Raw genomic sequence first — 25,657 nt, forward strand, 5'->3', positions numbered from 1 at the left:
GCAGCTCAAGCAGAGTCAGTACTGGGCCAGTGCTAGGCAGAACCCAGGTCTCCCGACTCCCAAGAGGAGTTAATTCTAGGCGTAGGAACCGGTCCAGGGAGGGTACTGGTCTCAAGCAAGTGCAGGCCCTGACCTTGAATCACCTAAGCGGGGAGTGGGGCGGCCATCACACTCAAGGCCCCACGGTGAGGGGACGCAGATATACCACAGCCTACCCTAGACGCTGATTCCTCTGAAAATCCTCTGTAGTTGTTGCAAGTTAGGGAACGGATATCTTGGCGACCCCGTTAGACAGAGATTGGAAGGGGTTACAGAGGGGCCGTTTTTGGCTCTGGGTGGAGACGTCTGACTGTGATGGGGATTGTTACGAACGCCATCAAGATGTCCACAGTCGGAAAGGAAGGTTCTGTTGCGGCTTGGAAGGAGGTATCGGTCCTGAAGGTGAGATAAGGGAGTTCTGGTCTCTATCAGGGGAAGGGACTTATAGATTGGGATAGGGAGGGGGTTTCCAGTTGGGATCATGAGACAGCATAGTTGAGATGTAGATTTCTTCTTGTCACTAGAAGTGAGGGACAATCTAATGGAGGAGTGCCCAGGACCAGATCATATAAGGCCTGGGAGTTACTGGGAGCCGAGAATGTAGTGCTTGTGTTTGTTTGCCACAGGCAAGTAGGGGCAGTGGTGATGTGGGTGTCTAGGTTGTGATCAGGAGGGGGCTGTAGTCCATGAGATGAATAGTTCCAACTACTCGTGACGTGGTGCTACAGGGCCCCGGTGGCTTTAGTCACCGGCAGTAGGTAGGTACTTGGAATCCGGTATCAGACACAGCCCTCGAAGCTGCGCGCTCTCGCTCTGCGCAAGCGCGGCACCCGTGAGCCCAGACGCCTCGATTGGGGGCGGGGCTTGGAGGCCCCGTTCTGCGCATGCGCTTAAGGGGCGTGACGGTCGCACCTGCGCGAGTTGGGGGAAGGAGGCGGGGCGAGGTGACGCAGGCGTAATAATAGAGAAGGTGCCAGAAAGATCCAAAACAAGTGGCTGCGGCCGTCGCCCAGGAGTCACCGGACGCCAGAATCTGGTGAGGATCCAGAGAGGCCTAATGGTGGCTGGTGGCGGGTAGATAGAACCACCTGGGCGCTGGGGAGCCGGCGGGGCCGCCCTTGCAGGGCGAGGGTGTTGGGTTCGGACGGTACCACCTGTGTGGAGCAAAGGGGCTTCCTGTGTCGCTCCTCAGTGTGGGGGGCAGAGGGTCACTTTCGGGCGGTACCACTTGCGTTGAGCCGGGGGACTCCTCGGACGGTACCACTGGATGGAGCCAAGCGGCTCGTCTGGGCAGTCCTATCCAGAGTCAGGGGCGGTCGGCAGGGAGCCCCAGGGTGGGCCCCGAGGCTTGTTTGGGCCGCACCGTTTGGTCGGGGCCTCAGGAGAGCTTGGAACGTACCACGGTGAGGGGGCAGAAGCCGAGCGGGCTCTGGCGTCCCGACCTATTCCTAGGGGACCTCTGGCGGGGCCATTCCCTCTTGGGGGAGGGGGAGGCCGAGGCGGTTGGGGGTGTGGGAGCGGCCCTGCCCGGCGCGACGGGGCGGGGGAGACGCGCTGGCGGTGTGGGGTTCGGGCCTCCGCGTCGCTGACCACTGCCCCCTCCTCGCTGTGTGGGTTCTAGGCCGGGTTCTGAGCTTGTTCCGCCTCCCTCCCCCGGGAATGGCGCTATCCGGGTCGACCCCGGCCCCGTGCTGGGAGGAGGATGAGTGCCTGGACTACTACGGGATGCTGTCGCTTCACCGTATGTTCGAGGTGGTGGGCGGGCAACTGACCGAGTGCGAGCTGGAGCTCCTGGCTTTTCTGCTGGACGAGGCCCCTGGCGCCGCCGGCGGGTTAGCCCGGGCCCGCAGCGGCCTAGAGCTCCTGCTGGAGCTGGAGCGCCGCGGGCAGTGCGACGAGAGCAACCTGCGGCTGCTGGGGCAACTCCTGCGCGTGCTGGCCCGCCACGACCTGCTGCCGCACCTGGCGCGCAAGCGGCGCCGGCCAGGTACGGTTGAATGGGAGGGTGTCACACTTCCTGGGAGGAGAGGGCCTGGCTCTCGCTGGGTCTCCCTGGTGCTCTGATACGGACAGTGCCATATCAGGTAGCTTACGTCCCATTCCACTCCTCCCTCTTCCCACAATATCAGTGAGAAACACAAGAGGGAGGAAGCCTGGCTTTGGGAGGGGTGAGCTAGTGGAATTTGGCCGCATTGGTGATGATGATTATGGCTCCTGTTTACGGAGGGCTTGTTTCCTGCCAGGCACAGCTGTAAGCCCTTCATGTAAACTAGTACCATATAGCCTCCCAGTAATCCCACAAGGAAGTCTTGTTACTGTCTTCACCCTAACTGGGAATATACCAAGTTCAGAGAAGTGAAGCAGTTTGCATGTATAGTAACAGTCCCGTTTGCTGGGCCTAGGGAATATAGAATGATGGGGCTGACAAGGTGTTTGTTCCATGAAGTTTAAGTTTAGTGGGGCAATCAGACAGTAAGGCAGAGAACTTACTTTTAGATGCTGTTGTAGGAAGACTAAAAGTAATGGAATAGAGAGAGTCGGGAAGGCAGCAAGGTGAAGGGAGGCTTTGCCCTGAGGTTGCCCTGCCAGCCATGCATAGGCCCTAGGGGAGAAAATCCCAGGGAGCATCCAAGGCCTGAGGTGGGAATGAGTTGGGCATCATCAGAGGCCAGTGTGGCAGGAGCAGAGGGCACCTAAGCTAGGGGAGAGAGGCAGGTGAGAAGTTATGTCATGAAGGGGCTTGCAGAGATCGTAGCTGGTAAGTGTGGGAGCCAGGATTCAAACCCAGCCAGCTTGTTCCCAGAGTTGATGTCCTTAATCCTCGTGAAGGAAGTGCCCCCAAAGGGTAGCAGTCTTGAGGTGAGAAGCTGGGAGTGGTTCAGGCTGCCAGTTGCCCTGTGCATGCATAGACTGTCGAGCCCTTGGGTGGGTTACTAAAGGTACAGTGGCTAGTTTCGGTAGGGGAGATTTGGCCTAGAGTTAGCCCACAGGATTTAGGTAAGCAGGAGAAAGACAGCTGTAGGGAAGAGCTGACAGTGTTCTTGGATATGTATGTTTGAAGATCAAGCTCTAGAAGAATGGATTTGGGAACCTGCACAGAGGCTGCTTACTCCTTGGGGAGAGCTGGGGGCAGTTGATTTGAAGGCCAAGGGTCATTGCAGGGATCCTGTCCTTGACAGAATAACACTGACAGTTTGAGCTGTTGTAGACATGGGTTAGATTGCCGCAAGTGATGATGAGTTCTGTCTCAGGAAACAACCTCTGCTGGAGGTGTTTGAGAGTGAGTGGGTATATTGGGCTTTGACCTCTGGGGAACTTAGGCACCCTGTGGTGCAGGCATTCTTCTAGGGGTGGGAATTAGGGCCAGGAGGCTGACTGCTTCTTCCCATTCTTCTTTTCCTCCAGTGTCTCCAGAACGCTATAGCTATGGCACCTCCAGCTCTTCAAAGAGGACAGAGGGTAGCTGCCGTCGCCGTCGGCAGTCAAGCAGTTCTGCAAATTCTCAGCAGGGTCAGTGGGAGACAGGTAAGCCCAGCTGGGTAGGTGTGTTGGCAGCACCCCTCTTTTCCTTATGAACTGTGCCCATCAAGGAAGGAAGGGACCTGAGGAGTTACTCTGTCTTATTTTCACTGTGTGTGTGTGTGTGTGTGTGTGTGTGTGTGTGTATGTGTTTGTGTGTTTGTATGTTTTCAGTGCTACAGAAAATCTGTTCTGAAGCAACATACAGAATTTGTTGCGCATGTTTTCATATTCCATTTAAATGGTATCACATTGTGGGTATTCCTCTGTACTTGGCTGTCTTTGCCAGACATGTTTCTGAGATTTATTCATGCTGAGTATCTCTAATTGGTTTCTTTTAATTGCCATGCCCCAATTAACTTATTCTCACTGCCTCAGTTTTTTTTATTTTTATTTTTTTGGTCTGGTTTTTCCAAGATAGGGGATTGGTCTGACAGTGGAGAAATCATAGCTCTCTGCAGTTTCGAACTGCTGGGCTAAAGCTATCCTCCCACCTCTGCCTCTCAAGTAGCTGGACTACAAGTGCTTGTCACCATGCCTGGCTAATTTTTTCATCCTTTATAGATTTAGGGTCTCCCTGTTATTGACCAGGTTGGTCATAAACTCCTGGCCTCAAGCGATCCTCCCATCTCAGCCTCCCAAAGTGCTGGATTACAGACATAAGTCATCATGCCTAGCCACTCTTTGTTTGTGTGTTTGTTTTGAGGCAGAGTATCACTCTGTCACCCGGGCTGGGGTGTGGTGGTGTGATCTCGGCTCTATGCAACCTCCACCTCCCACGTTCAAGAAATTCTTTTGCCTCAGCCTCCCAAGTAGCTAGAACTACAGGTGCATGCCACCATGCCCAGTTAATTTTTTTGTGTTTTTAGTGGAGATGGGGTTTCACCATGTTGACCAGGCTGGTCTCAAACTCCTGGCCTCAAGAGATCCATGTACTTCAGCCTCCCAAAGCACTGGGATTACAGGCGTGAGCCACTGTGCCCCACCACCTCTCATTTTTTTTTTTTTTTGAGACGGAGTTTCACTCTTGTCACCCAGGCTGGAGTGCAATGGCGCGATCTCGGCTCACCGCAACCTCCGCCTCCTGGGTTCAGGCAATTCTCCTGCCTCAGCCTCCTGAGTAGCTGGGATTACAGGCATGCACCACCATGCCCAGCTCATTTTTTTGTATTTTTAGTAGAGACGGGGTTTCACCATGTTGACCAGGATGGTCTCGATCTCTCGACCTCGTGATCCACCCGTCTCGGCCTCCCAAAGTGCTGGGATTATAGAAGTTGAAAGATTGGTACAGTAAACATTACTTAGTTTCAGTAATTGTTAAGATTTTGCCACTTTTGCTTTTTGTGTATATATAATTCTGGTTTTTTAGTTGAACCCTTTGCAGGTAAATTACAGACATCAGGATGCTTTACCCCAAATTAGGCATCCATGGAGAATAAGGATATTCTCCTATACCACTTTACGACCATTATCATACCTAAGAATATAAACATGAATTCTCTGATATTCTAATGGTTTATTTTAAAATATCCCCAGATTGTTGTGTGACTGTTCAGAATCTGTTTGTAGTTGAGTTGGTATGTATCCAGTTGTTATGTCTCCTTAGTCTCCTGCCATAGCACAGAAACTCCCTCTATATCGTATACCTTTTTTTTCCTGTAACTAGCAGGCTGGTTGTTTTGTAGAATGTCCTGATTGTTTCTCTGTTTGTTTCCTGATGGAGTCATTTAACTTGTCTCTGTTTCCTTTACGTTTCTTGTTAAATGGGAATTGTGTCTGAGACTTGGTTAGATTCAGTTTATACGTTTTTGACAGGAATACTCTTTGGTTGCTGCCATCTAGTTCATATTGGAGTACATTCCCAGGCATGTAAGGCCTGGCTTTTCCTGTGTGGGAAAGTTTGATCACTCGGTTAAGGGGATAGCTGCCCTGTTTTTCCAATGTGAAGGGACATTTAGTTCTTATGGCTAGTAAACAGTCTGTGGAGTGGTACTTTGGCACGTCGTGTTCCCTAACAGACATTTACTCAGTGAATTTTGCATCTGTGAGCTCTGCCTGAACCAGTTATCATACTGGTATTTGCAAAATAATGATTTTTCTAATTTGTTTTTTCCTTCTCTGTTAGCTGGAATTCTTGCAAGAGATATTCCCCTAGTGCCTCTTTGAGTTTGAGTATCACTACAGACTCACTATTTATTGACTTGTTACAGTCAGTCATTCTTCCTAAGTTCCAGTTGACTAGCCTCTTGTGTCTTCTTCATGTGTTTGTATCATTCTTTGGGTGCTTCCTGCTTTGTGGCACTGCAAGGTGTCCTGGGCTCATTTGGGACTTTCCCTTCCCCACCTTAGAATCAGCTATTTATCAAGGTAGCTGTGGTATTTAGAGACTAAAACCTGAGTGCTGAGTGTGTATAATGTGTCCAGGTTCTTTCAGTGAACAATGCTAGAGACTTTTCAAAAAGTTTCTGTTAATATTTTAAATTTAAAATTAACATTATAGCCATGTGTGGTGGCTCATGTCTGTAACCCTAGTGCTTTAAGAGGCTGAGGCAGGAGGATTGCCCAAGGCCAGGGGTTTAAGATCAGCCTCGGCAATATAGTGAGACCCTGTCTCTAAAAAGATAAAAAACCTGGCCGACTGCAGTGGCTCACACCTGTAGTCCCAACACTTTGAGAGGCTGAGGCAGGTGGACTGCTTCAGCCCAGGAGTTTGAGGCCAGCATTGCAAAACCCTGTCTCTATAAAAAATACAAAAAATTAGCCTGGCATAGTGATGTGTGTGTGTTGTCCCAGCTACTCAGGAGGCTGAGGTAGGAGGATTGCTTGAGTCGAGGAGGTGGAGGTTTCAGTGAGCTGAGATCACATCATTGCCCTCCAATCTGGGTGACAGAGCAAGAACCTGTCTCAGAAAAAATAAAAAAGCCGGGTGTAGTGGCATGCCACTGGACTTCAGCTTGGGCAACAGAACAAGACCCCAACTCTAAACAAAGAAAGAAAAACATGACTTTTTTTTTTTTTTTTTTTTTTTTTGAGACGGAGTCTCGCTCTGTCGCCCAGGCTGGAGTGCGATGCCGTGATCTTGGCTCACTTCATCCTCTGCCTTGTGAGTTCAAGCAATTCTCCTGCCTCAGCCTCCTGAGTAGCTTGTACTTTGAGTAGAGATGGGGTTTCGCCATGTTGGCCAGGCTGGTCTGGAACTCCTGACTTCAGGTGATCCAGCTGTCTTGGCCTCCCAAAGTGCTGTGATTATAGGCATGAGCCACCGTGTCTGGCCAGACTTTTTTTTTTTCTGAGTGCAGTAGCATGATCTTGGCTCACTACAACCTCCGTCTCCCAGGTTCGTGTGATCCTGCTGCCTCAGTCTCCCAAGTGGCTGGGACTATACTACTATATACCACAGGTATATACCACCACCCCTGGCTAACTTTGTATTTTTAGTAGGGATGGGGTTTCATCATGTTGGCCAGGTTGGTCTTGATCTCCTGACCTCAGGTAACTTGCTTGCCTTGGCCTCCCAAAGTGCTGGGATTATAGGTGTGAGCCACGACTCCCAGCCAGACTTTTTTATTTTTATTTATTTATTTTTGAGACTGTTTTGCTGTTGTTGCCTAGGCTGGAGTGTAGTGGCACAGTCTTGGCTCACCGCAACCTCAATGATTCTTCTGACTCAGCCTCTTGAATAGCTGGGATTACTACTCAGGAGGCTGTAATTAGTAGTGCCACCATGCCCAACTAATTTTGTATTTTTAGTAGAGACAGGGTTTCTCCATATTGGTCAGGCTGGTCTTGAACTCCCAACCTCAGGTGGTCTGCCCACCATGGCTTCCCAGAGTGCTGGGATTACAGGCATTAGTCACTGTGCCAGACCCCAGCCAGACTCTTTTATACTGAGTCTTTGCTCTTACCAACATTAAGATGTGGATTTGCTTAATTTATTTTACAACAGTAGTGAAATAGCATCAAAATAACAAAGTCACTACAACTATTTACTGTATCTAGTGATTGAAACATAGATTTTATTTGTGGTTCTTGTTCTCTGAGCATATCCCATTGAGGTTTTACAGTCAGAATTTTCTTAAGTTACTTGAAGTAATTCTTTTATCTGAGTATTCATGTTACCAATTATGTGTACAATCAGGCTCATTTGTTTCTTTTTTCTGAGGGGTTTTGTTTCCCAGGCTGGAGTCCAGTGGCGCAATCACTGCTTACTGCAGCCTAGACTTCATGGGCTCAAGTAGTCATCCCACCTCAGCCTCTTGAGTAACTGAAACTACAGGCAAGTGCCACCACACCTGGCTGATTTTTTTTTTCTAATTTTTTTTTTTTTTTTTTTTTTGAGATGGAGTTTCACTCTTGTTACCCAGGCTGGAGTGCAATGGCGCGATCTTGGCTCACCGCAACCTCCACCTCCCAGGTTCAGGCAATTCTCCTGCCTCAGCTTCCTGAGTAGCTGGGATTACAGGCATGCGCCACCATGGCCAGCTAATTTTTTGTATTTTTAGTAGAGACGGGGTTTCGCCATGTTGACCAGGATGGTCTCGATCTCTTGACCTCGTGATCCACTCACCTCGACCTCCCAAAGTGCTGGGATTACAGGCTTGAGCCACCGCGCCCCGCCCCTTTTTTCTAATTTTATTTTATTTTATTTTTATTTTTTTAAAGACGGGGTTTCACCATGTTGGTCAGGCTGGTCTTGAACTCCCGACCTCAGGTGATCCGCCCACCTTGGCCTCCAGAGTGCTTGGATTACAGGTGTGAGCCACCACACCCGGCCTAAATTTTTCTTGTTTTGAAAGGCAGTTTTGCTGTGTCACCAGACTGGAGTGCAGTGGTGCCATCTCAGCTCACTGCAACCTCTGCCTCCTGGGTTCAAGCAATTCTCCTGCCTCCGTCTTCTGAAATAGCTGGGACTACAGGCGCCCGCCACCATGCCCTACTAATTTTTGCATTTTTAGTAGAGACAGGGTTTCATCATGTTGGCCAGGGTGGTCTCAATCACTTGAGGTCATGATCGGCCCACCTCAGCCTCCCAACGTGCTGGGATTACAGGCGTGAGCCACTGTACCTGGCCTTTAAAAAAAAAAAAAATAGAGACAGGGTTTTTCCATGTTGTCCAGGTTCCAGCTTGGTCTTGAACTCCTGGGCTGCAGGCTGGGACTACAAACATGAGCCACAGCATCCGGCCAGGTTCATTTTCTTCTGTTTGTGTTTTATATTTTTATTTTTTTTGAGATGGTCTCATGCTGTCGCTCAGGCTGGAGTGCAGTGGCACAATCTTGGCTCACTGCAGCCTTTGCCTCCTGGGTTCAAGTGATTTTCCTGCCTAAGCTTCCCGAGTAGCTGGGATTACAGGCAGGCGCCACCATGCCTAGCTGATTTTTGTATTTTTAGCAGAGATGAGGTTTCACCATGTTGGCCAGGCTGGTCTCGAGCTCCTGATCTCAAGTGATCCAGCTGCCTCCAAACTGCTAAAATTATAGGTGGCAACCACTGTCTGCCCAACCTCTTTGTGTTCATTTCATGGTTTATTTCCTTATAACTTTTTAAATGTGTAAATCAGTTACGTGAGTCAAAAGACAAAACTGAAGTGTGGGTCTAGGCTTGGTGCCTCACGCCAGTAATCCCAGAACTTTGGGAGGCCAAGGGCTGGGGGTGGATCACCTGAGGTCAGGAGTTCTAGATGATGCTAGGTATGGTACTCTTCATCTTTCAGACAGGGCCACTGAGGAAGGGAGGCAGTGGGGCTCACTCAGGGGCTTAGGACTGAGGCCATCTTGAGTTCTTTTCTAGGCATCTATCTGGGCACTCTAGCTGTCATCTTGGTCCTCAGCTTGCCTCATCTTTTTCTCCTCAGGCTCCCCCCCAACCAAGCGGCAGCGGCGGAGTAGGGGTCGGCCTAGTGGTGGTGCCAGACGGCGGCGGAGAGGGGCCCCAGCAGCACCCCAGCAGCAGCCGGAGCCTGCCAGACCTTCCTCCGAAGGCAAAGTGACCTGTGGTAGGTGCCTGGGGGCCTTGACAATGCATGTAGAATGCCCAGGGCAGACTATAGAGGCAGAGGGTGGGAGGAATGAGCATTTGTCTGGGGCATATGACACACCCAGCAGATGGGTGGCAGCCCTCGTTCACCACAGTGGAATTCTTGTCCTTTCTCTTGCCATCTTGTCTCTCTATATCCTGCCCATTGTTGTAGTGTCAAATCTTGTGCCACCTCCTTCAAGAAGCCTTTCCTGACAACCCCCTGACCTAGTTTTCATTTGTGTGTTCAGCAAACATCTGCAGGGGTTTCCTTATTTAGACATTTCTTGTGTAGTGGCAGCATATCAAGTGGGGAAAAACAACGATCCTGGGTCAGGCTGCCTGATTTACATCCTGGTCTTGGCCCTTAAGTAAATTGATTTCAGGTTAGTAATTGAACCTCTCCACCTGTTCGCTTGCTCCTTCCTCCCTCCCTCCCTCCCTCCCTTCCTCCCTCCCTTCCTTCCTCCCTTCCTCTCCCTCACTTCTTCCTTCCTTCTTTCCTTATCCCCCCCCCCCTTTTTTTTTTTTTTTTTGGAGACACCGTCTACCCCTGTTGCCCAGGCTGGAGTGCAGTGGCATAATCTTGGCTCACTGAAACCTTCGCCTCCCGGGTTTTACCCATTCTCCTACCTCAGCCTCCCAGGTAGCTGAGATTACTGGTGCCTATCGCCATGCCAGGCTAATTTTGTATTTTGTATTTTTTTTTTTTGTGACGGAGTCTCACTCTGTCACCCAGGCTGGAGTGCAGTGGCATGATCTTGGCTCACTGTAACCTCCATCTCCCGGGTTCAAGCGATTCTTCTGCCTCAGCCTCCTGAGTAGCTAGGATTACAGGTGTTACAGGGATTACATGCCTGGCTAATTTTTATAATTTTAGAAGAGATGGGGTTTCACCATGTTGGCCAGGCTGGTCTTGAACTCCTGACCTCAGGTGATCCACCTGCCTTGGGCTTCCAAAGTTCTGGGATTATAGGCATGAGCCACTGTGCCTAGCCATCCGCCTCAGTTTCCACATCTGTAAAATGAGGCTGATAATTGTGTCTCCCTGCTTGTATTGTTCTGGGAAAACAAATTCATCCATGGTATGCCAGGAGCAGCACCCAGCCCGGGCACCTGCTATGCAGTGGTTAGTTGTTTTCGCTATTGCTGCTGCACAGTGTGCCTGCGGCAGGAGTGCTGCAGTGAGGTTCCCTGCTCTTGTGAAGCTGACCCATTAGGTGACCAGTGAAACCGAAGATCAGTTTAGATAGTGATAAGGGCCACAAAGAGAGAGTGGGAGCAGGTGAAGGATCCAGGCAGTGGCCCAAGCAGCTGGGCCTGGTGGGCCACAACAAGGGTGAGAGTTTGGATTTTATTCCATGCATCAGGCACTGTCAGAGGGTTTTAAGCAGGAGGGTGGTATGATGTGGTACCTCTTCAAGGAACTCTAACTGCATCTGGAAAATGAGTTAATAACGGAGTTAGGGTTTGCAAAGTGTTTAGGAGGCACTGGGCATCTATTAGGTGCTCTGCTAGGCATGTGTTAAGTAGATTAAATTATGTGGAAGCAGGGAAATCGCATGAAGAGGCTATGAGGTCCGTGGAGGAGGACTGGGCAGAGGTCTGGCCTCAGGGTCGTGTTGAAAAGGTGAGGAGAAGTGACTTAGGAAATAAGGGCACTGGCCATAGGGCTGACTGTAGACACTGTGCATTGGGTAGGTTGGGGGCTCTGCTGTGGAGACTACTTAGACTTTGCCCTAGAGAAATTCCACTTGGTCCTGTGGGGAGGACACAGTCTCATCTATAGTACTTCTTTCTCTAGTTGGGCAAGCTTTGGAACAAGAAGGGATCAGATATGGTCTTTGAGCTCTCAGACTGCAGGGAAGACAGATGAGGGAAGTGGCAGCCAGGCTGTGTCGATAGGTGCCACAGGTATTGTGAGTGCAGGGGCTCTGGGGTATGCAGGGAGTCTCCTGGCCAGCCCCAGTTTCCTTGTGGAGGTGCCATGTTCAGAACAAGCTCAAGGAAGCTGGAAGAGGAGCTGAGAAGAGTGATCCTGGCAGAGTGAACCATGTGTGCAGTGTACCCAGCTGGATGTGGTCCGGGCCGAGTCTGTCTGGCGCAGAGGCTTTGTGGGTGGGAGCAGGGGGAGATGAGGCAGGGGGCAAGTCTTGAAGGTTTGGATTTTATTCCAGTGGATGGGGAAGCAGGGGAGCCAAGGAAGGGTTTGTTAATTCCTTCATCAAATTTTTATTAGTGAGCATCATCTCTATGCCAGACACTGTTCTAGGCATGGAGGGCACAGAGTTGGACCAGATGAAGAAAGTCCCCAGCCTCTAGGAGTTTATGTAGTAGTGGGTGAGACAGGTAACTTGAAAATAAGCCAGTGAAGCAGATGGCATCAGCTAGTGACAAGTGCTCTAATGAAACCTGAGGCCAGGGGTGGTACCGAGCACCTCCACTCAGTTAGGGCTAAGGCTGCTGCGGGGGAGAGGAGGCACGAGGGGAGCGGCAGGTGCTTATGGTGAAAGGGTTCAGCGGAGGAGGCCAATGTGGAAGCTGGAGGTCAGGAGTCCCAGGTTGGAGCTGGTGAGATGCTGGTGTGTCCCGTCTTCCAGGAGACCTTGCCCTAGGGGTGCTTTCTGCTGCCCTCTGCAGAGCTTTCTCCGGCCTACAAAGCATGTACACCTGACCCTCCTAGTGCCCATCATGACCCCCCAGGGAGTGGGCATCACGCCAGCTTCATAAATGAGGCAGCAGATACCTGTGCTGGGTGCTGTTAGAAGGAACTAACCTAGAGAGCCAGCCCTGAGTCCTCAGGCAGCTACGTGGGCTTGCAGAGCAGGGTTTGAGGGGGCTGCTGCCTAGTGGTGACTCTCCCGCAAATCAGCCAGTAATTTCCAGAGCCACCAGGCTGGCTGGGCACGTGAGAGAGTCATTGCCTCAAGGAAGACAGGGACAGGCAAAGGAAGGCTTTGGGTCTCTTTCCGGAGGCGAGGAGGTTGTTAACCAGGGTGTGGCTGGGTCTTGATGGGAGATGGGTGATCAGTTCTGACTGCTGACTCACCAGGCAGGGTGGGGCTGTAGTGAGGCTCTCCCCATCTGGGCCCTTGTTTTTCTCTCTGAAAAATGGGATGGCTTACTCTAAGAGAGGCCGAATGCCAGCGGTGGAAGGAGGACTAATTGAGGAAGAGACCTGCCATGCTTGCCCCCTCCTCACCTGTGATACCTGTGACCCTCATCCAGCTGCCTTCCAGAGGGATAAAACTAGACAAACTCCCAAGTTCCTGAGACAGTGAGGAAGGGCACCTTAGGGGTCCTGGGCTTAGATCCAGGACATTTGAGTGACCATGTCCCTCTCAGGATCTGTGGTGGCCCTGAATTCTCAAGACAGCCATTGAGGTGGGTTGACATCTTGCAAAGGAAGAGGCATGCTCAGGGAAAGGCTGTCACAAGTCTGAGTGGCAGGTGGCAGAGCTTGGCTGAAACTTGGGTTTCCATATGGATTTATAGAGTGCTTATTTTATGCTAGGTCAGCAGGATGGGAGGCCCTGCCCTCATTGAGCTTGTGTTCTGGTGGGAGAAAGCCGAGAGAGAGATTTCAGATGTCAGGGGAATGGTGTTCCTGATGGAAAGGACAGCAGGTGCGCAGGCCCAAGTGGATGTGCTAGTGCTCAAGGGCAGCATGGAGGATGGCAAGGAAACTGGCAGGAATGGTGGAGGAGTAGGGTGGAGACCCCAAGGAGGTGAGAGCAGGAGAGGGAACCAGGGCAGATCTTGCAGGGCATAGGCTTTGCATTTTTTTTAAATTATGGAAAGCAGTTGGAGGATTTGAATGACAGGATCAGCTTTGTTTTTTCCTTGTCTTTTTTTTTTTTTTTTTTTTTTTTGAGACGGAGTTTCACTCTTGTTACCCAGGCTGGAGTGCCATGGCGCGATCTCGGCTCACCGCAACCTCCGCCTCCTGGGCTCAGGCAATTCTCCTGCCTCAGCCTCCTGAGTAGCTGGGATTACAGGCACGCGCCACCGTGCCCAGCTAACTTTCTGTATTTTTAGTAGAGACGGGGTTTCACCATGTTGACCAGGATGGTCTCGATCTCTTGACCTCGTGATCCACCCACCACGGCCTCCCAAAGTGCTGGGACTACAGGCTCGAGCCACCGCACCCGGCCCATGTCATTTTTTTTTAAATTGTGAGACAGGATCTCACTTTGTTGCCCAGGCTGGAGCACAGTGGTGTGATCTCAGCTCACTGCAACCTCTGCTTCCCAGGTCAAGTGATTCTCTAGCCTCAGCCTCCTGAGTAGCTGAGACTACAAGCATGACCCACCATGCCTGGCTAATTTCTATGGTTTTTTTTTTTTTTTTTTTTTTTTTTTTTTGAGACAGAGTTTCGCTCTTGTTACCCAGGCTGGAGTGCAACGGCGCGATCTCGGCTCACCGCAACCTCCGCCTCCTGGGTTCGGGCAATTCTCCTGCCTCAGCTTCCTGAGTAGCTGGGATTACAGGCACACACCACCATGCCCAGCTAATTTTTTGTATTTTTAGTAGAGACGGGGTTTCACCTTGTTGACCAGGTTGGTCTCGATCTCTTGACCTTGTGATCTGCCCGCCTCGGCCTCCCAAAGTGCTGGGATTACAGGCTTGAGCCACCGCGCCTGGCAATTTCTATGTTTTTTGTAGAGACAGGGTCTCGCCATGTGGCCATGTTGTCCAGGCTGGTCTCAAACTCCTGAGCTCAAAGAGAATCCACTTGCCTTGGCCTCCCAGAGTGCTGGGATTACAGGCATGAGTCACTGCCTGGCCCCTGGAATTTTTTCTGTGGAAAACATACCAAAGTGAATAGACTAGCTTCAGCCATTGTCAACTCATGGCTGATCTCATATTAAGATCATTAGGAATTTTGGAGTCAATTCTGATTGCCCTATAATCTCATCTGTAGACGTTTGAAAAGAGCTTTTTTTTTTTTTTTAAGAGATGGAGTTTTGCTCTTGTTGCCCAGGCTGGAGTGCAGTGGCACCATCTTGGCTCACTGCAGCCTCCACCCGCTGGGTTCAATTGATTCTTCAGCCTCAGCCTCCTGAGTAGCTGGAATTACAAGCATGTGTCACCATGCCTGGCTAATTTTGTATTTTTAGTAGATCCTTCTGCCTCAGCCTTTTGAAGTTCTGGGATTACAGGTGTGAGCCACTGCGCTCGGCCCCCATTTTTTTTTTTTTTTTTTTTTTTTTTTTAAGAGATCTCAGTTCACTACAACCTCCGTCTCCCAGGTTCAGGTGATTCTCATGCCTCAGTCTCCTGAGTAGCTGGGATTACAGCCACCATACTTGGCTAATTTTTTTTTTTTTGAGATGGAGTTTTATTCTTGTTTCCCAGGCTAGAGTGCAATGGTGTGATCTTGGCTCACTGCAACCTCCACCTCTCAGATTCAAGTGATTCTCCTGCCTCAGCCTCCCAAGGAGCTGGGATTACAGGCGCATGCCACCATGCCCAGCTAATTTTTTGTATTTTTAATAGAGACAGGGTTTCACTGTGTTGGCTAGGGTGGTCTCAAACTCCTGATCTCAGGCGATTCACCTGCTTTGGCCTCCCAAAGTGTTGAGATTACAGGGATGAGCCATTGCACCTGACCACTTGGCTAATTTTATAATAGAGAAGGGATTTCACCATGTTGGCCAGGCTGGTCTTGAACTCCTGGCTTCAAGTGATCCTCTGCCTTGACCTCCGAAAGTGCTGGGATTACAGGTGTGAGCCACCGTGCCTGGCCAAAAATAAAAATAGGGTGTAACACCAAAAAAATTTCATCACTCCCTACTATCAAATATCTGATCAGTGCTGAGATTTTCAGTTGTTTCATTAACATAGGTTCTCTGATGTCTCTCCTTTCCCCTGCCATCTCTGTTTCTCTGCTTTGCATTGTATTTTTTGAAAGCAGTCGTCCTGTAGCATTTCCTGAAGACTGGGTTTTGCTGATTGTATCCTGCAGTAGGGTCGATTCAGTGTATTCTTCTATGTCTTTTGTATTTCCTGAAGATTGGTAGTGGGCTCTGGAGAGACTTGATCAAATTGTGGTTTGATATTTTGTTTTCCTCAAGCTCACTTCTGAGGGCATGTTATGCCCCTCTATCAGGAATCAGATGATGGCTGCATATCCTTCTCTGGAGTTGGAGGCAGCTTCTCATCATTGCCTCAATTCAGTAGTTCAGTAGGAGTTGAAGAACTTTCCATTTGACATGATGACGCTGGCTGTGTTGTGGAGAGGAGACAAGTGAGGCAAGCATGGAGGCAAGATGTTGGGGGGGTCCCACAATTGTCCAGAGAGGGCTGATGCTGGTCCTGGTGTGGTGGCAGGAGTGGGGGTGGGGAGTGGGGTCTCTCCACTGCAGTACACTGGCTGCCTCTTTCCAGCAAGGCTGGAAGCATTCCCCAGCGCTGTGGGAGCCCCAGCCTCATTTTTGTGTTGCTATAAAGGAATACCTGAGACTGCATAATTTGTAAAGAAAAGAGGTTTACTTGGCTCACGGTTCTGCAGGCTGTACAAGCAGTGTAGCACCAGCATCTGCTTCTGTTGAGGACCTCAGGGAACTTCCACTCATAGTGGAAGGCCAAGGGGAGCAGTCATGGTGAGAGGTGGAGGTGGGGGAGCTACCACACTCTTAACAACCAGCCCTCGGCTGGGCACGGTGGCTCAAGCCTGTAATCCCAACACTTTGGGAGGCCGAGGCGGGTGGATCACAAGGTCAAGAGATCGAGACCATCCAGGTCAACATGGTGAAACCCTGTCTCTACTAAAAATACAAAAAATTAGCTGGGCATGGTGGCGCATGCCTGTAATCCCAGCTACTCAGGAAGCTGAGGCAGAATTGCCTGAACCCAGGGGGGCGGAGGTTGCGGTGAGCCGAGATCGCGCCATTGCACTCCAGCCTGGGTAACAAGAGCGAAACTCCGTCTCACAAAAACAAAAACAAAAACAAAAAAAACAACCAGCTCTCATGGGAAATAGCAGAGTAAGAACTCGCTCATCATCAAGGGATTCATGAGGGACCCAGCCCCATGATCCAGCACCTCCCACCAGGTCCCACTTGCAATATTGGAGGTCACTTTTCTTTCATTTTAAAATTTTTTTTGAAAAATTTTTTAACGCTTCACAAATTTGTGTGTCATCCTTGCGCAGGGGCCATGCTAATCTTCTTTGTATTGTTCCGATTTTAGTATATATGCTGCCAAAGGGAGCACTGGAGGTCACATTCCAACATGAGATTTGGAGCGAACACACATCCCAACCCTATCACCACCCAACTAGGAACTCTTGGAGGGAAGACCTGAGTGAGGTTCATCTCTGGGCTCCCAGACACACCCAGCCCAGGGCCTGCTCCCTCAGAGTTTGCCCTGGTCTGCCACTGAGAAGCCCATTTAACTTCAAATCCCATCTGCTGCAGAAGAGAGACTGGTCAGGTGGGGGTGGGGGACAAGAGGGTGCTGGACCCACCTGAGTGCAGGAAGCAAGAGCAGCTCTCCTCTCTAGGAAGGCATGGCACCTGTCCCCTGCCCTCCCAGGGACAGGGAACTTTTCCCCACCTGGTCCAGTGCACATGGTGCTGGGTACTCTTCCCGCGTCACCCCTCAGGGCCACACCTAGACAGTGCCTCCACTTATCTCCATGTCTACTGTTCCCATCCTGGACAGCTACTTATGGCCCTTCCCCACCTGCTGTTCTGGCCCTGTTCCTACCCACCTGCCACTTCGCAGCACAGCTGGAGTTGCCCCTGAGTTGGCAGGTCCTGGCCTCCTGTCCTGTCTGCATGCCTGGCCTTCTTGGCCCTCCCCTCTTTTTTTGCATTCAGCCCTGAATCCTCACAGTAGCTCCATGCGGGCAGGTGGTAGGGGGAGACTTGTTTACACAGCAGGCCACTGAGGTGCAGAGAAGTGTGGTCACCTCCAGAGGTCCTAGAATCTTGAGTCTGCTGGTGATTGGGATCAGCCTCCCTGACCCAGCTACCCGTTCTCCCCTAGTACCCTTCTCCTCTCCATGTTCCTACCATGCTGGCCCCTTAGCCTGTGCAGGCCTGAAGTTAATTTTCTCTCTGGACTTCCATGAATGCTCATCTCTCATGGGAATGCCATCCTTTTCTTCCTTCCTGTTTTCCTTTCTAAACTTACTTGTCCTCTGCATTTTACTTCAAATGTCATTTCCTAGAGAGGTCCTCTCTGATCCTTTCAATCTAAACTATAACTTGCCCTGTCTAGTTTCTCTGCTGGTCCTCAGGATGTCTTTTAGTTACGTATTGATGTGTACGGTTCTGTGTGAGGTAGCAAACAGGACGGGGTAGTTAAGAGCTCGGGCGCTGGAGCCAGACATTTCAGGTAAAATTCCAGCTCTGCAGTTTTCTATTTGGTGGCCTTAGGCAGGTGACTCAATCTGTGTGCCTCAATTTCCCCATATGCAGAAAATGGTTAATAACAGCATCACCTCATAAGGTTGTGGGGATGATTAAAAGGGTCAGCAGATATGAAGTATGTAGCACCCACGCCAGCTTGTAATAAAAGCTATAAGCAGATGTCACCTGTTATGATTATTTTGGGGAGGGGTAAAGCACGTGATTGGGTGCTAATAAGGGTGGAGCAGAGGCTCGATGCTTCCTCTTGCCTGGTGGCGCCTCCCTGTCTTTTCCCTGTGCACCGTGATCATGTTTTCCAGCTCAGAGGTGGGAGTGTGGTTTGCCAAAGGATTTGCTCATTTGTAAACGGGGCTGAGTGCTCTGAGGATTAGGTGAGCTGAGAGAGGAAAGCCCTTGAGTAGGGCCTGGCTTGCGAGGAGTGCTTCCTACCTGGGTTACATGTCTCCCTGTCCCACTTGAGGCAGGGCCCTCTTGTCACCCTAGCATGCCTGGCATTCATGAAATATCTGTTCAATAAGAGACTGAACAGGGACACAGAGATGTGCCCTGGCCTTGTCCCTGCCTCCTGTCTACTCTGATGTGGTGGAGGCTCTGAATGAATAGAGAACTTACACCAGAGATCCATGCTGGGGATAAGGATGAGCTGAGAGAGGATTCAACTGTACAGGATGTGGGGGTCCCATGAGCTGAGCCTTGGTGTGTGTTCTGGATGGAGGAGGTGGACAGGTCATTGTGAGTAAGGCTCTTAGTGGGAACATTTTCTTGTGACTGGAATGTAGGGTATGGGAGGACATGGCAGGGATTGGAGGAGTCCAAGGAGGAGGGTTGGCTGAGGAACCCACGAGAGGGAGGTGAAGGCCTGGGTGAGGGCCATTGGGGTAGGGAGGTGGGTGTCGAAATTACAGTTCCTGTTTCTGGGTGCTTTCTGTGTTGTAGGGCTGTGAGTCAAGCATTTTATGAGTTGCCTCATTTAATCCTTGTGACCTCAATGTGCAGCAGGGACCTCTTTGTTTTTCAGATGGGGAAACAGGCTCAGAGAGGTGAGGTCACATGCCCAAGGCCCCACAGCTAGAGAGTGGCAGAGCTGAGACTCACCTCAAGGTCTGTGGGACTCTGCCACCTGGTCCTACCTCTATGGCTGACCACCCCTGTGTGGCCTGGAACAGGCACTGCTCCTCCCAGCCCCCTGCTCTCCCACCCACATCGATCGAGGTCATGGCCAGCTGCTCACTGGAGTCAAGGATGCAGTCAAGGATCTGGTCCTCTGGATAGAGACAGCTGTGCCTGAGTGCCGTGGGAGGGCCTGGGGGCTGAGGCTGGGCAGGCTTCTTTGGGCCTTGAGTGGTGAGGATGGGGTTCCCCTAGAGCCAGAAAGAGGAAGGGTTTGGGGTGGGAGGAGGAAGTAGGGGTGTGAAGTTGTCTTGGGCAGCAGGGGCCCTGCCTTCTTTCTGCTCTGGCTGACATGGTCTGTCAAAGTAGAAGGGAGCCACAGCATGAGACGTTCACTCTCAGAGCCTCGTTTTCTCATCTGTCAATTGGGCTTTAGGTGGCCCCTGCCCCACTGGGCTGATTCTACTACATCCCCAAGGGTCAGGCAACTGGTTTATCAGGGGAATTGGTGGCTGCCATTCCAGGAGCACCCCTTAGGTGCTGCATGCAGTGCTAGCTTGTTCTTGTCTATCCATTGCTCTCTCTTTAATCCTCTTAACAGCTCCTCACAGCAGGAATTGTCCCCTGGTTTAGGCAGGAACCCCTGCTTAGAGAGGTTGTGACTTGTCACAGGTCATACCGCTGAAGGCTCCTGTGTGGGAATCCACTTCATGATTAAGGAGCCTGCTCTCAGCGACATAGGAAGTTAAATGACCTCTGTCAAACACTGCCATTGCCTGGCTGTGTGACCTTGGGTGAGTCATTTCACTTCTCTTGGTCTCCATTTCTTCATCTGTAATTTGGGGGTGATAAGACGACCTGCCCCACAGGGTCATTTATAGGTTAAATGAATTTCTGTGATTCAAGTACTTGGTGTAGTGCCTGGCAGATAGTCGGCACTCTGTTAAGTGTTGGCTGCTGCTATTTCCAGCTCACAGCTGATCCTGAGGACAGCCTCATTGGGTGTGTTGAGAGGGAATACTGTCAGTAGCCCAGGTGATAGGTGGGAATTCAGAAATCCTAGAAGAGAGGTAGTATGTCCAAGTTCATGATTACAGGGATAGCCTCAGAAGTCCAGTGTCCTGCGCCTTGTACACAGCTGCCATCTCATTTGGGCAGATGTGGGGAGAGTTGTGACAGAAACCAATTCAAGCTGGCTTCAGCAAAAAGGGGAGTTTTTGAGTGTAGCTGAAAATTGAGCTACGATCCTGGGCTCACGTAATGATCTCAGGAATCTTTTTTTCTCTGTGGCTGGCCCTGTGTAGGCTTCCTTCTCTCTTCTTGGCGCAGTGGCCCCCAGCGGCTCTGGGCTTCCAACCCACCATCTTTTTTTTTTTTTTTTTTTTTTGAGACGGAGTTTCGCTCTTGTTACCCAGGCTGGAGTGCAATGGCGCAATCTCGGCTCACCGCAACCTCCGCCTCCTGGGTTCAGGCAATTCTCCTGCCTCAGCCTCCTGAGTAGCTGGGATTACAGGCACGTGCCACCATGCCCAGCTAATTTTTTGTATTTTTAGTAGAGACGGGGTTTCACCATGTTGACCAGGATGGTCTCGATCTCTCGACCTCGTGTTCCACCCGCCTCGGCCTCCCAAAGTGCTGGGATTACAGGCTTGAGCCACTGCGCCCGGCCCAACCCACCATCTTAGCAGCTCTGTGGCAGGAGAGCACTTGACTCCCAGCAGAGCCAGCACAGGTCCAGCTGCAGGCTTCCCAGGCCCGGTCAGGACCCTTCAGTGCTGGCTCAGGTGGATGGGAGGGATAGGGATGTGGTTGGCCCTCTGTGAATCTCATAGTTTGGGGGTGGGGTGTGAGGCTGGTTGCCTAAAGGCAAGTCCATTAGCTTATGCATTAGTTCTTCACAAGTACATATTGAGCACCTACTATGTGCCACAACACAAGTGAACAAAACAGACAAAAACCCCTTCCTTCCTATTTGTCTCCCCACACTGGGAGCTCCCAGTATAGAGAGACAGATGACGAGCAGATAGTAACAGAGGAGGTTAGAAGGTGAGAAGTGCCTTGGGCAACAATGGACCTGGCATGTTGCAGATGGGGCTGGGTAGGTGGTTACAGTTGTAAATAGGTTGGCCTAGGTGAGTCTTGTTGGCAAGGGGGCTTTTGAGGAAAGAACTGCAGGAAGAGAGGGAGTAAGTGCTGTGCAGATCTAGGGAAAGAGCCCCCTGGCCGAAGAGAGGCAATGCTGAGGTGGAGCCTTCCTGCTTGTTGGAGCAGTGAGGAGGTAGTGGGGTTGGAGAGGAGGATGTACTTGGTCAGGGAACTCCACAGAGCTGGAGAGGCTGTGTCAGGACTAGGGTGTGGTTACCGGAAGTGGGTGGAGGGAAGAGGCTGGAGGGAGGAAGGGTAGCGTTCCTGTGAGCTGTGTGCCTAGTGTTTGCCCCCTCCCTGACAAATCCGTCCATCCCCTGCAGACATCCGGCTTCGGGTTCGAGCTGAGTACTGCGAGCATGGGCCAGCCTTGGAGCAGGGCGTGGCATCCCGGCGGCCCCAGGCGCTGGCGCGGCAGCTGGACGTGTTTGGGCAGGCCACTGCGGTGCTGCGCTCAAGGGACCTGGGCTCCGTGGTGTGCGACATCAAGTTCTCAGAGCTCTCCTATCTGGACGCCTTCTGGGGTGACTACCTGAGTGGTGCCCTGCTGCAGGCCCTGCGGGGCGTGTTCCTGACTGAGGCCCTGAGAGAGGCTGTAGGCCGGGAGGCTGTCCGCCTGCTGGTCAGTGTGGATGAGGCTGACTATGAGGCTGGCCGGCGCCGCCTGTTGCTGATGGAGGAGGAGGGGGGGCGGCGCCCAACAGAGGCCTCCTGATCCAGGACTGGCAGGACTGATCCCACCTGAGTCTCCAGGCCACCTTCTCCTGGGAGGACGACCATCTCTACCCCTAGAGGACTGTCACTCCAGCATCTTCGAGGACTGTGATAGGACCAGGACAGCAGGCCCCTTGACAGCCCCTCCCACAGGATGTGGGCTCTGAGGCCTAAACCATTTCTAGCCGAGTTTCCTTCCCAAACTCCTCCTACCCCCAGGTATGCTCCCTTAGCCTCTGGAGGCAGGGGCTGGGCCTGGGCCTTTATCTCCAAAGGGAGGGGGCACAGCCACACACTCACCAAAGGCCCCTGCACATTTCGTCTATGATCTTGGGCTGTCTGTACACTCACAGGTGCACACGCACACTCATGCTCACACTGCCCCTTCTGAGATCTTCCTGGGCCCCTGCCCTGCTTCCCAGCACACACTTCTTTGGCCTAAGGGCTTCTCTCTCAGGACCTCTAATTTGACCACACCCTGGGCTTCAGCCATACTAGTGGCTACCGGAGCTGGGGTGCACATGGGGCCTGCTCACCTTGCCCACACATCTCCAGCCAGCCAGGGCCCTGCCTGGCTTCTATATACAGACCTGACTGTCCTCACCTTCCCCCTGCTACCCACAGCTGGACACAGACTTGCACTTGGACTCTCACCCGGAGTGTCACACGGGAGTGTTGTGGCAGACCAAGGCCTACTGTTGCACATGGGGCCAAGATCAGAAAACGGCTGCCTTTTTGGGAAGGGAATGCAAAGGCTTTGGGGGTGATGGAAAAGACCTTTTACAAATGGTACCAATTAAACTGCCCTGGAAGGGGCATAGGTGGGCATCAGGATCTCTAGGACTCCTTATTTTTAATTAATTTTTTTGAAGAGTTGAGGGTCTTGGTATGTTGCCCAGGCTAGCCTCAAACTCCTGGGCTCAAGCGATCCTCCCGCCTCAACATCCCAAGTAGCTGGGACTACAAGTGCCCATCACCACACCCAGCTTTTGGACCTCTGGGCTGGGGGAAAGAGTGTTCCTAGCCCAGTGTTAGGGGCTGGAGTATGGTTAGGATGCTGGACCATCTGCCAACTGATAACCACACGATTATCCTGCCCTCTGGGCCTCAGTCTACTCATCTGGCAAAGGAAGAAATACAATACTGCCTCGGAGTCAGAAACTCTTCTAACCATGTTCACATGTGCTTTGTTCCTGTATGTCCTTGGAGGCTTCCAGAATTTTTAGTTTTTAACTTGCGTGAGGTTGGCTAGCTACACCCAAGGCTGACGGAGGCCCTAAGCTTTGGAAATTGAAAAGATAGGCAGCCCGGGGTTGTCTGCCTGAATTTCTCTCCATGTGGCTCCCCACTGGTCACACCTTCTGGACATTCACCTTCTCTTCACCTGGGTCTGTTCTTTGTGAAGCCAAGCACTTCTTCCTGCTGTTCTGTGGCTCCTGCTGGGGTTGTGGCTTCTTGCCCTTCCCCTACCCCTTGTAGGGGCTCAGGAAGTTGTTTCTTAATACCCTGTGTTTTCCTTCCTGAGGGGGAAGGGACTCGGGTGGGGTAGGGTGGCAGGGTTTTCCAAGGCTGCCTTTCCTGTGGGGAGGGGTGCCCCTGCCCACACCTTGGAGCCTATCCTGGATCTTTGACCCATCTTGATGTGTGGGTGTGGGGGAGTGGCAGAGTCCAGGTGTGAGTCCTGTCCAGGAGCCAAGGCCTGGTCCAGCAAGCTGCTGTGTGATCCAAGGTTCTGCCTTTACCCTCTGGGAGGAAGCTGAGTTCCACTGGGCACCTACTCAAGATATATTAGCACCCAGCCACCCTGTGTGGGATTTTATCCCCATATTTGATGTGAAATGGGCTGAGAGAGGGCAGGTGATTTACCTGAGGAGTGGGAGCACTGAAATGGGGAGTACTGTAGTGACAGCAGTTAGGTGGGGAGTGAGGGGATTCCACTGCCTTGCCCTGACCCTTTTTATTTCATGACCTCAATCTCAAGAGTTTGAGGCTCTCTAGGTGGGGTTACCTGTGCTTGGGCTCCCAGCTGCTGGGCTAAATTCTAGGGCCCGCTATTCACTTGAGCCCCTAGCCCCTGGCTTGTCTTCTGGCCACCTCATTTGAATACGGGTCCCACCTCAAAGCTGGGCACGTTTCAGGCTCCGCCCCCTGCTTCCATTCCACGTTATCGGCCCTGCCCCATTCTCCGCGTTTCCTCACCTGTAACCCTGTTCAGCCCCAGGCCCGCCTCCCGTGCCTGTCGGGAGGCGCAACCACGAGGCTGAAAGGACCTGCGCAGGTGCAGTGCATTTGGCGGGAACTGTGCGGCCGCGGCTTGCGCCTCCAGAGCCTCCCTGAGCTCATGGCGCGTTGGAGCTCGCCTGAGTGGGTTAGAGCGCACGCCGGGCGCCGTGGTTGAGGGACAGACCCTCGGTGCCCAGAAGTGGGTCAGATCTGAGCCGGGAAGACAACCCAGGGGACTTCGGGGGTGGATAGACAGGAACCTGTGGGGACAGGGCGTGTGGGAGCCTGGAGGGAGGCCGGCCATGGCCACGGAGGAGCGGAACCAGGGGCTGGCCTGTGTGGGCTGAGCAGGAGTTCAGCAGTGACACGGGCATCCCGGGCAGGGGACAGCCTTTGCTGCAATTTCTTGGCCCTTGTGAAGGCCTCGGGACGTGCCTGAATGGGATGTAGTCGGACGGAGTCAGAGGTAAGTGGGGTCGTGCCGCCACCAGCCCCTCGAGGGTCGCCAGCCATCGCCTTCACGTTCCTCCGCGGGGGGAGCATGAGCAGGTGGGGACACAGGCCCGGGCCCCGACAGTCACCACACGAGGAGGCCACGTGAGACCCGCCCGGCGTGTCTGGGCTGGCGGCAAATGACCCACAGGGCCTTGAGGGGACCCCGGCCTGGGCGCCGGCTCTGAGGCGGACGCGGCGGTCGGAGCCCAGAGGACGCCGAGGGCGCCAGGAAGCTCCCTGTGCATTCCGCGACCAGTGCCGCCGCCGCCCACACACTTCGCTCTGTGAGACCCTTGCGAGAAGCGCATGGCAAAAAGGAACAGTTCTTACTGTGAGGTGGCACCGCTCCCTCCCTGCGTCACCCATGCCAAGAAATACGTTAGCAGGGACACTGGAGGACGTCGGGAAGCCGCCTGCCCACCTTCCCGTCATCCGCTCCTCCCTCCTGCCCTCCTTTCCTTCTCTTCCTCCCTCCCTCTCTTCTTCCCTCCCTTCCTCCTCCCCTTTCTCCCTCCCTCCTTCCTTCCCTCCCTTCCTCCCTGTCTTCTTCCCTCCCTCCCTCCCTTCTTTCCCTCCCTCTTTTCCTCCCCTCCCTCCCTTCCTCCCTTTCTCCCTTCCTCCCTCTCTTTTCTTTTCTTTTCTTTTTTTTTTTTTTTGAGAAAGAGTTTCGCTTTTTTGTTACCCAGGCTGGAGTGCAATGGCGCGATCTCGGCTCACCGCAACCTCCGCCTCCTGGGTTCAGGCAATTCTCCTGCCTCAGCCTCCTGAGTAGCTGGGATTACAGGCACGCGCCACCACGCCCAGCTAATGTTTTGTATTTTTAGTAGAGATGGGGTTTCACCATATTGACCGGGATGGTCTCGATCTGTCGACCTCGTGATTCACCTGCCTCGGCCTCCCAAAGTGCTGGGATTACAGGCTTGAGCCACCGCGCCCGGCTCCTCCCTCTCTTTTCTTTCCCTCTCTCTCTTCCTACCTTCCTTCCCTCACTCCCTTCTCCTCTTCCCTCCCCTTCC

At 52.2% G+C, this 25,657-nt stretch overlaps 1 protein-coding gene and 1 non-coding gene across 2 annotated transcripts; one reads left to right on the top strand and one right to left on the bottom strand.

The window, feature by feature from the left end:
* The first annotated feature begins 957 nt into the window (after positions 1-957).
* On the top strand, positions 958-22,757 carry DEDD2 (death effector domain containing 2). Its single transcript, XM_003943205.4, has 5 exons — positions 958-1,075; positions 1,661-2,026; positions 3,445-3,564; positions 9,413-9,553; positions 21,533-22,757. The coding sequence occupies exons 2-5, from the start codon at positions 1,699-1,701 to the stop codon at positions 21,922-21,924; spliced, it is 981 nt and encodes a 326-aa protein (XP_003943254.1). The 5' UTR covers positions 958-1,075; positions 1,661-1,698; the 3' UTR covers positions 21,925-22,757.
* On the bottom strand, positions 16,685-16,791 carry LOC120362834 (U6 spliceosomal RNA). Its single transcript, XR_005578636.1, has one exon. It is a non-coding gene; the product is annotated as a U6 spliceosomal RNA (small nuclear RNA).
* Positions 22,758-25,657: the final 2,900 nt, after the last annotated feature.

The sequence above is a fragment of the Saimiri boliviensis genome, chromosome 14, assembly GCF_048565385.1.
Source record: "Saimiri boliviensis isolate mSaiBol1 chromosome 14, mSaiBol1.pri, whole genome shotgun sequence".
Lineage (NCBI taxonomy): Eukaryota > Metazoa > Chordata > Mammalia > Primates > Cebidae > Saimiri > Saimiri boliviensis.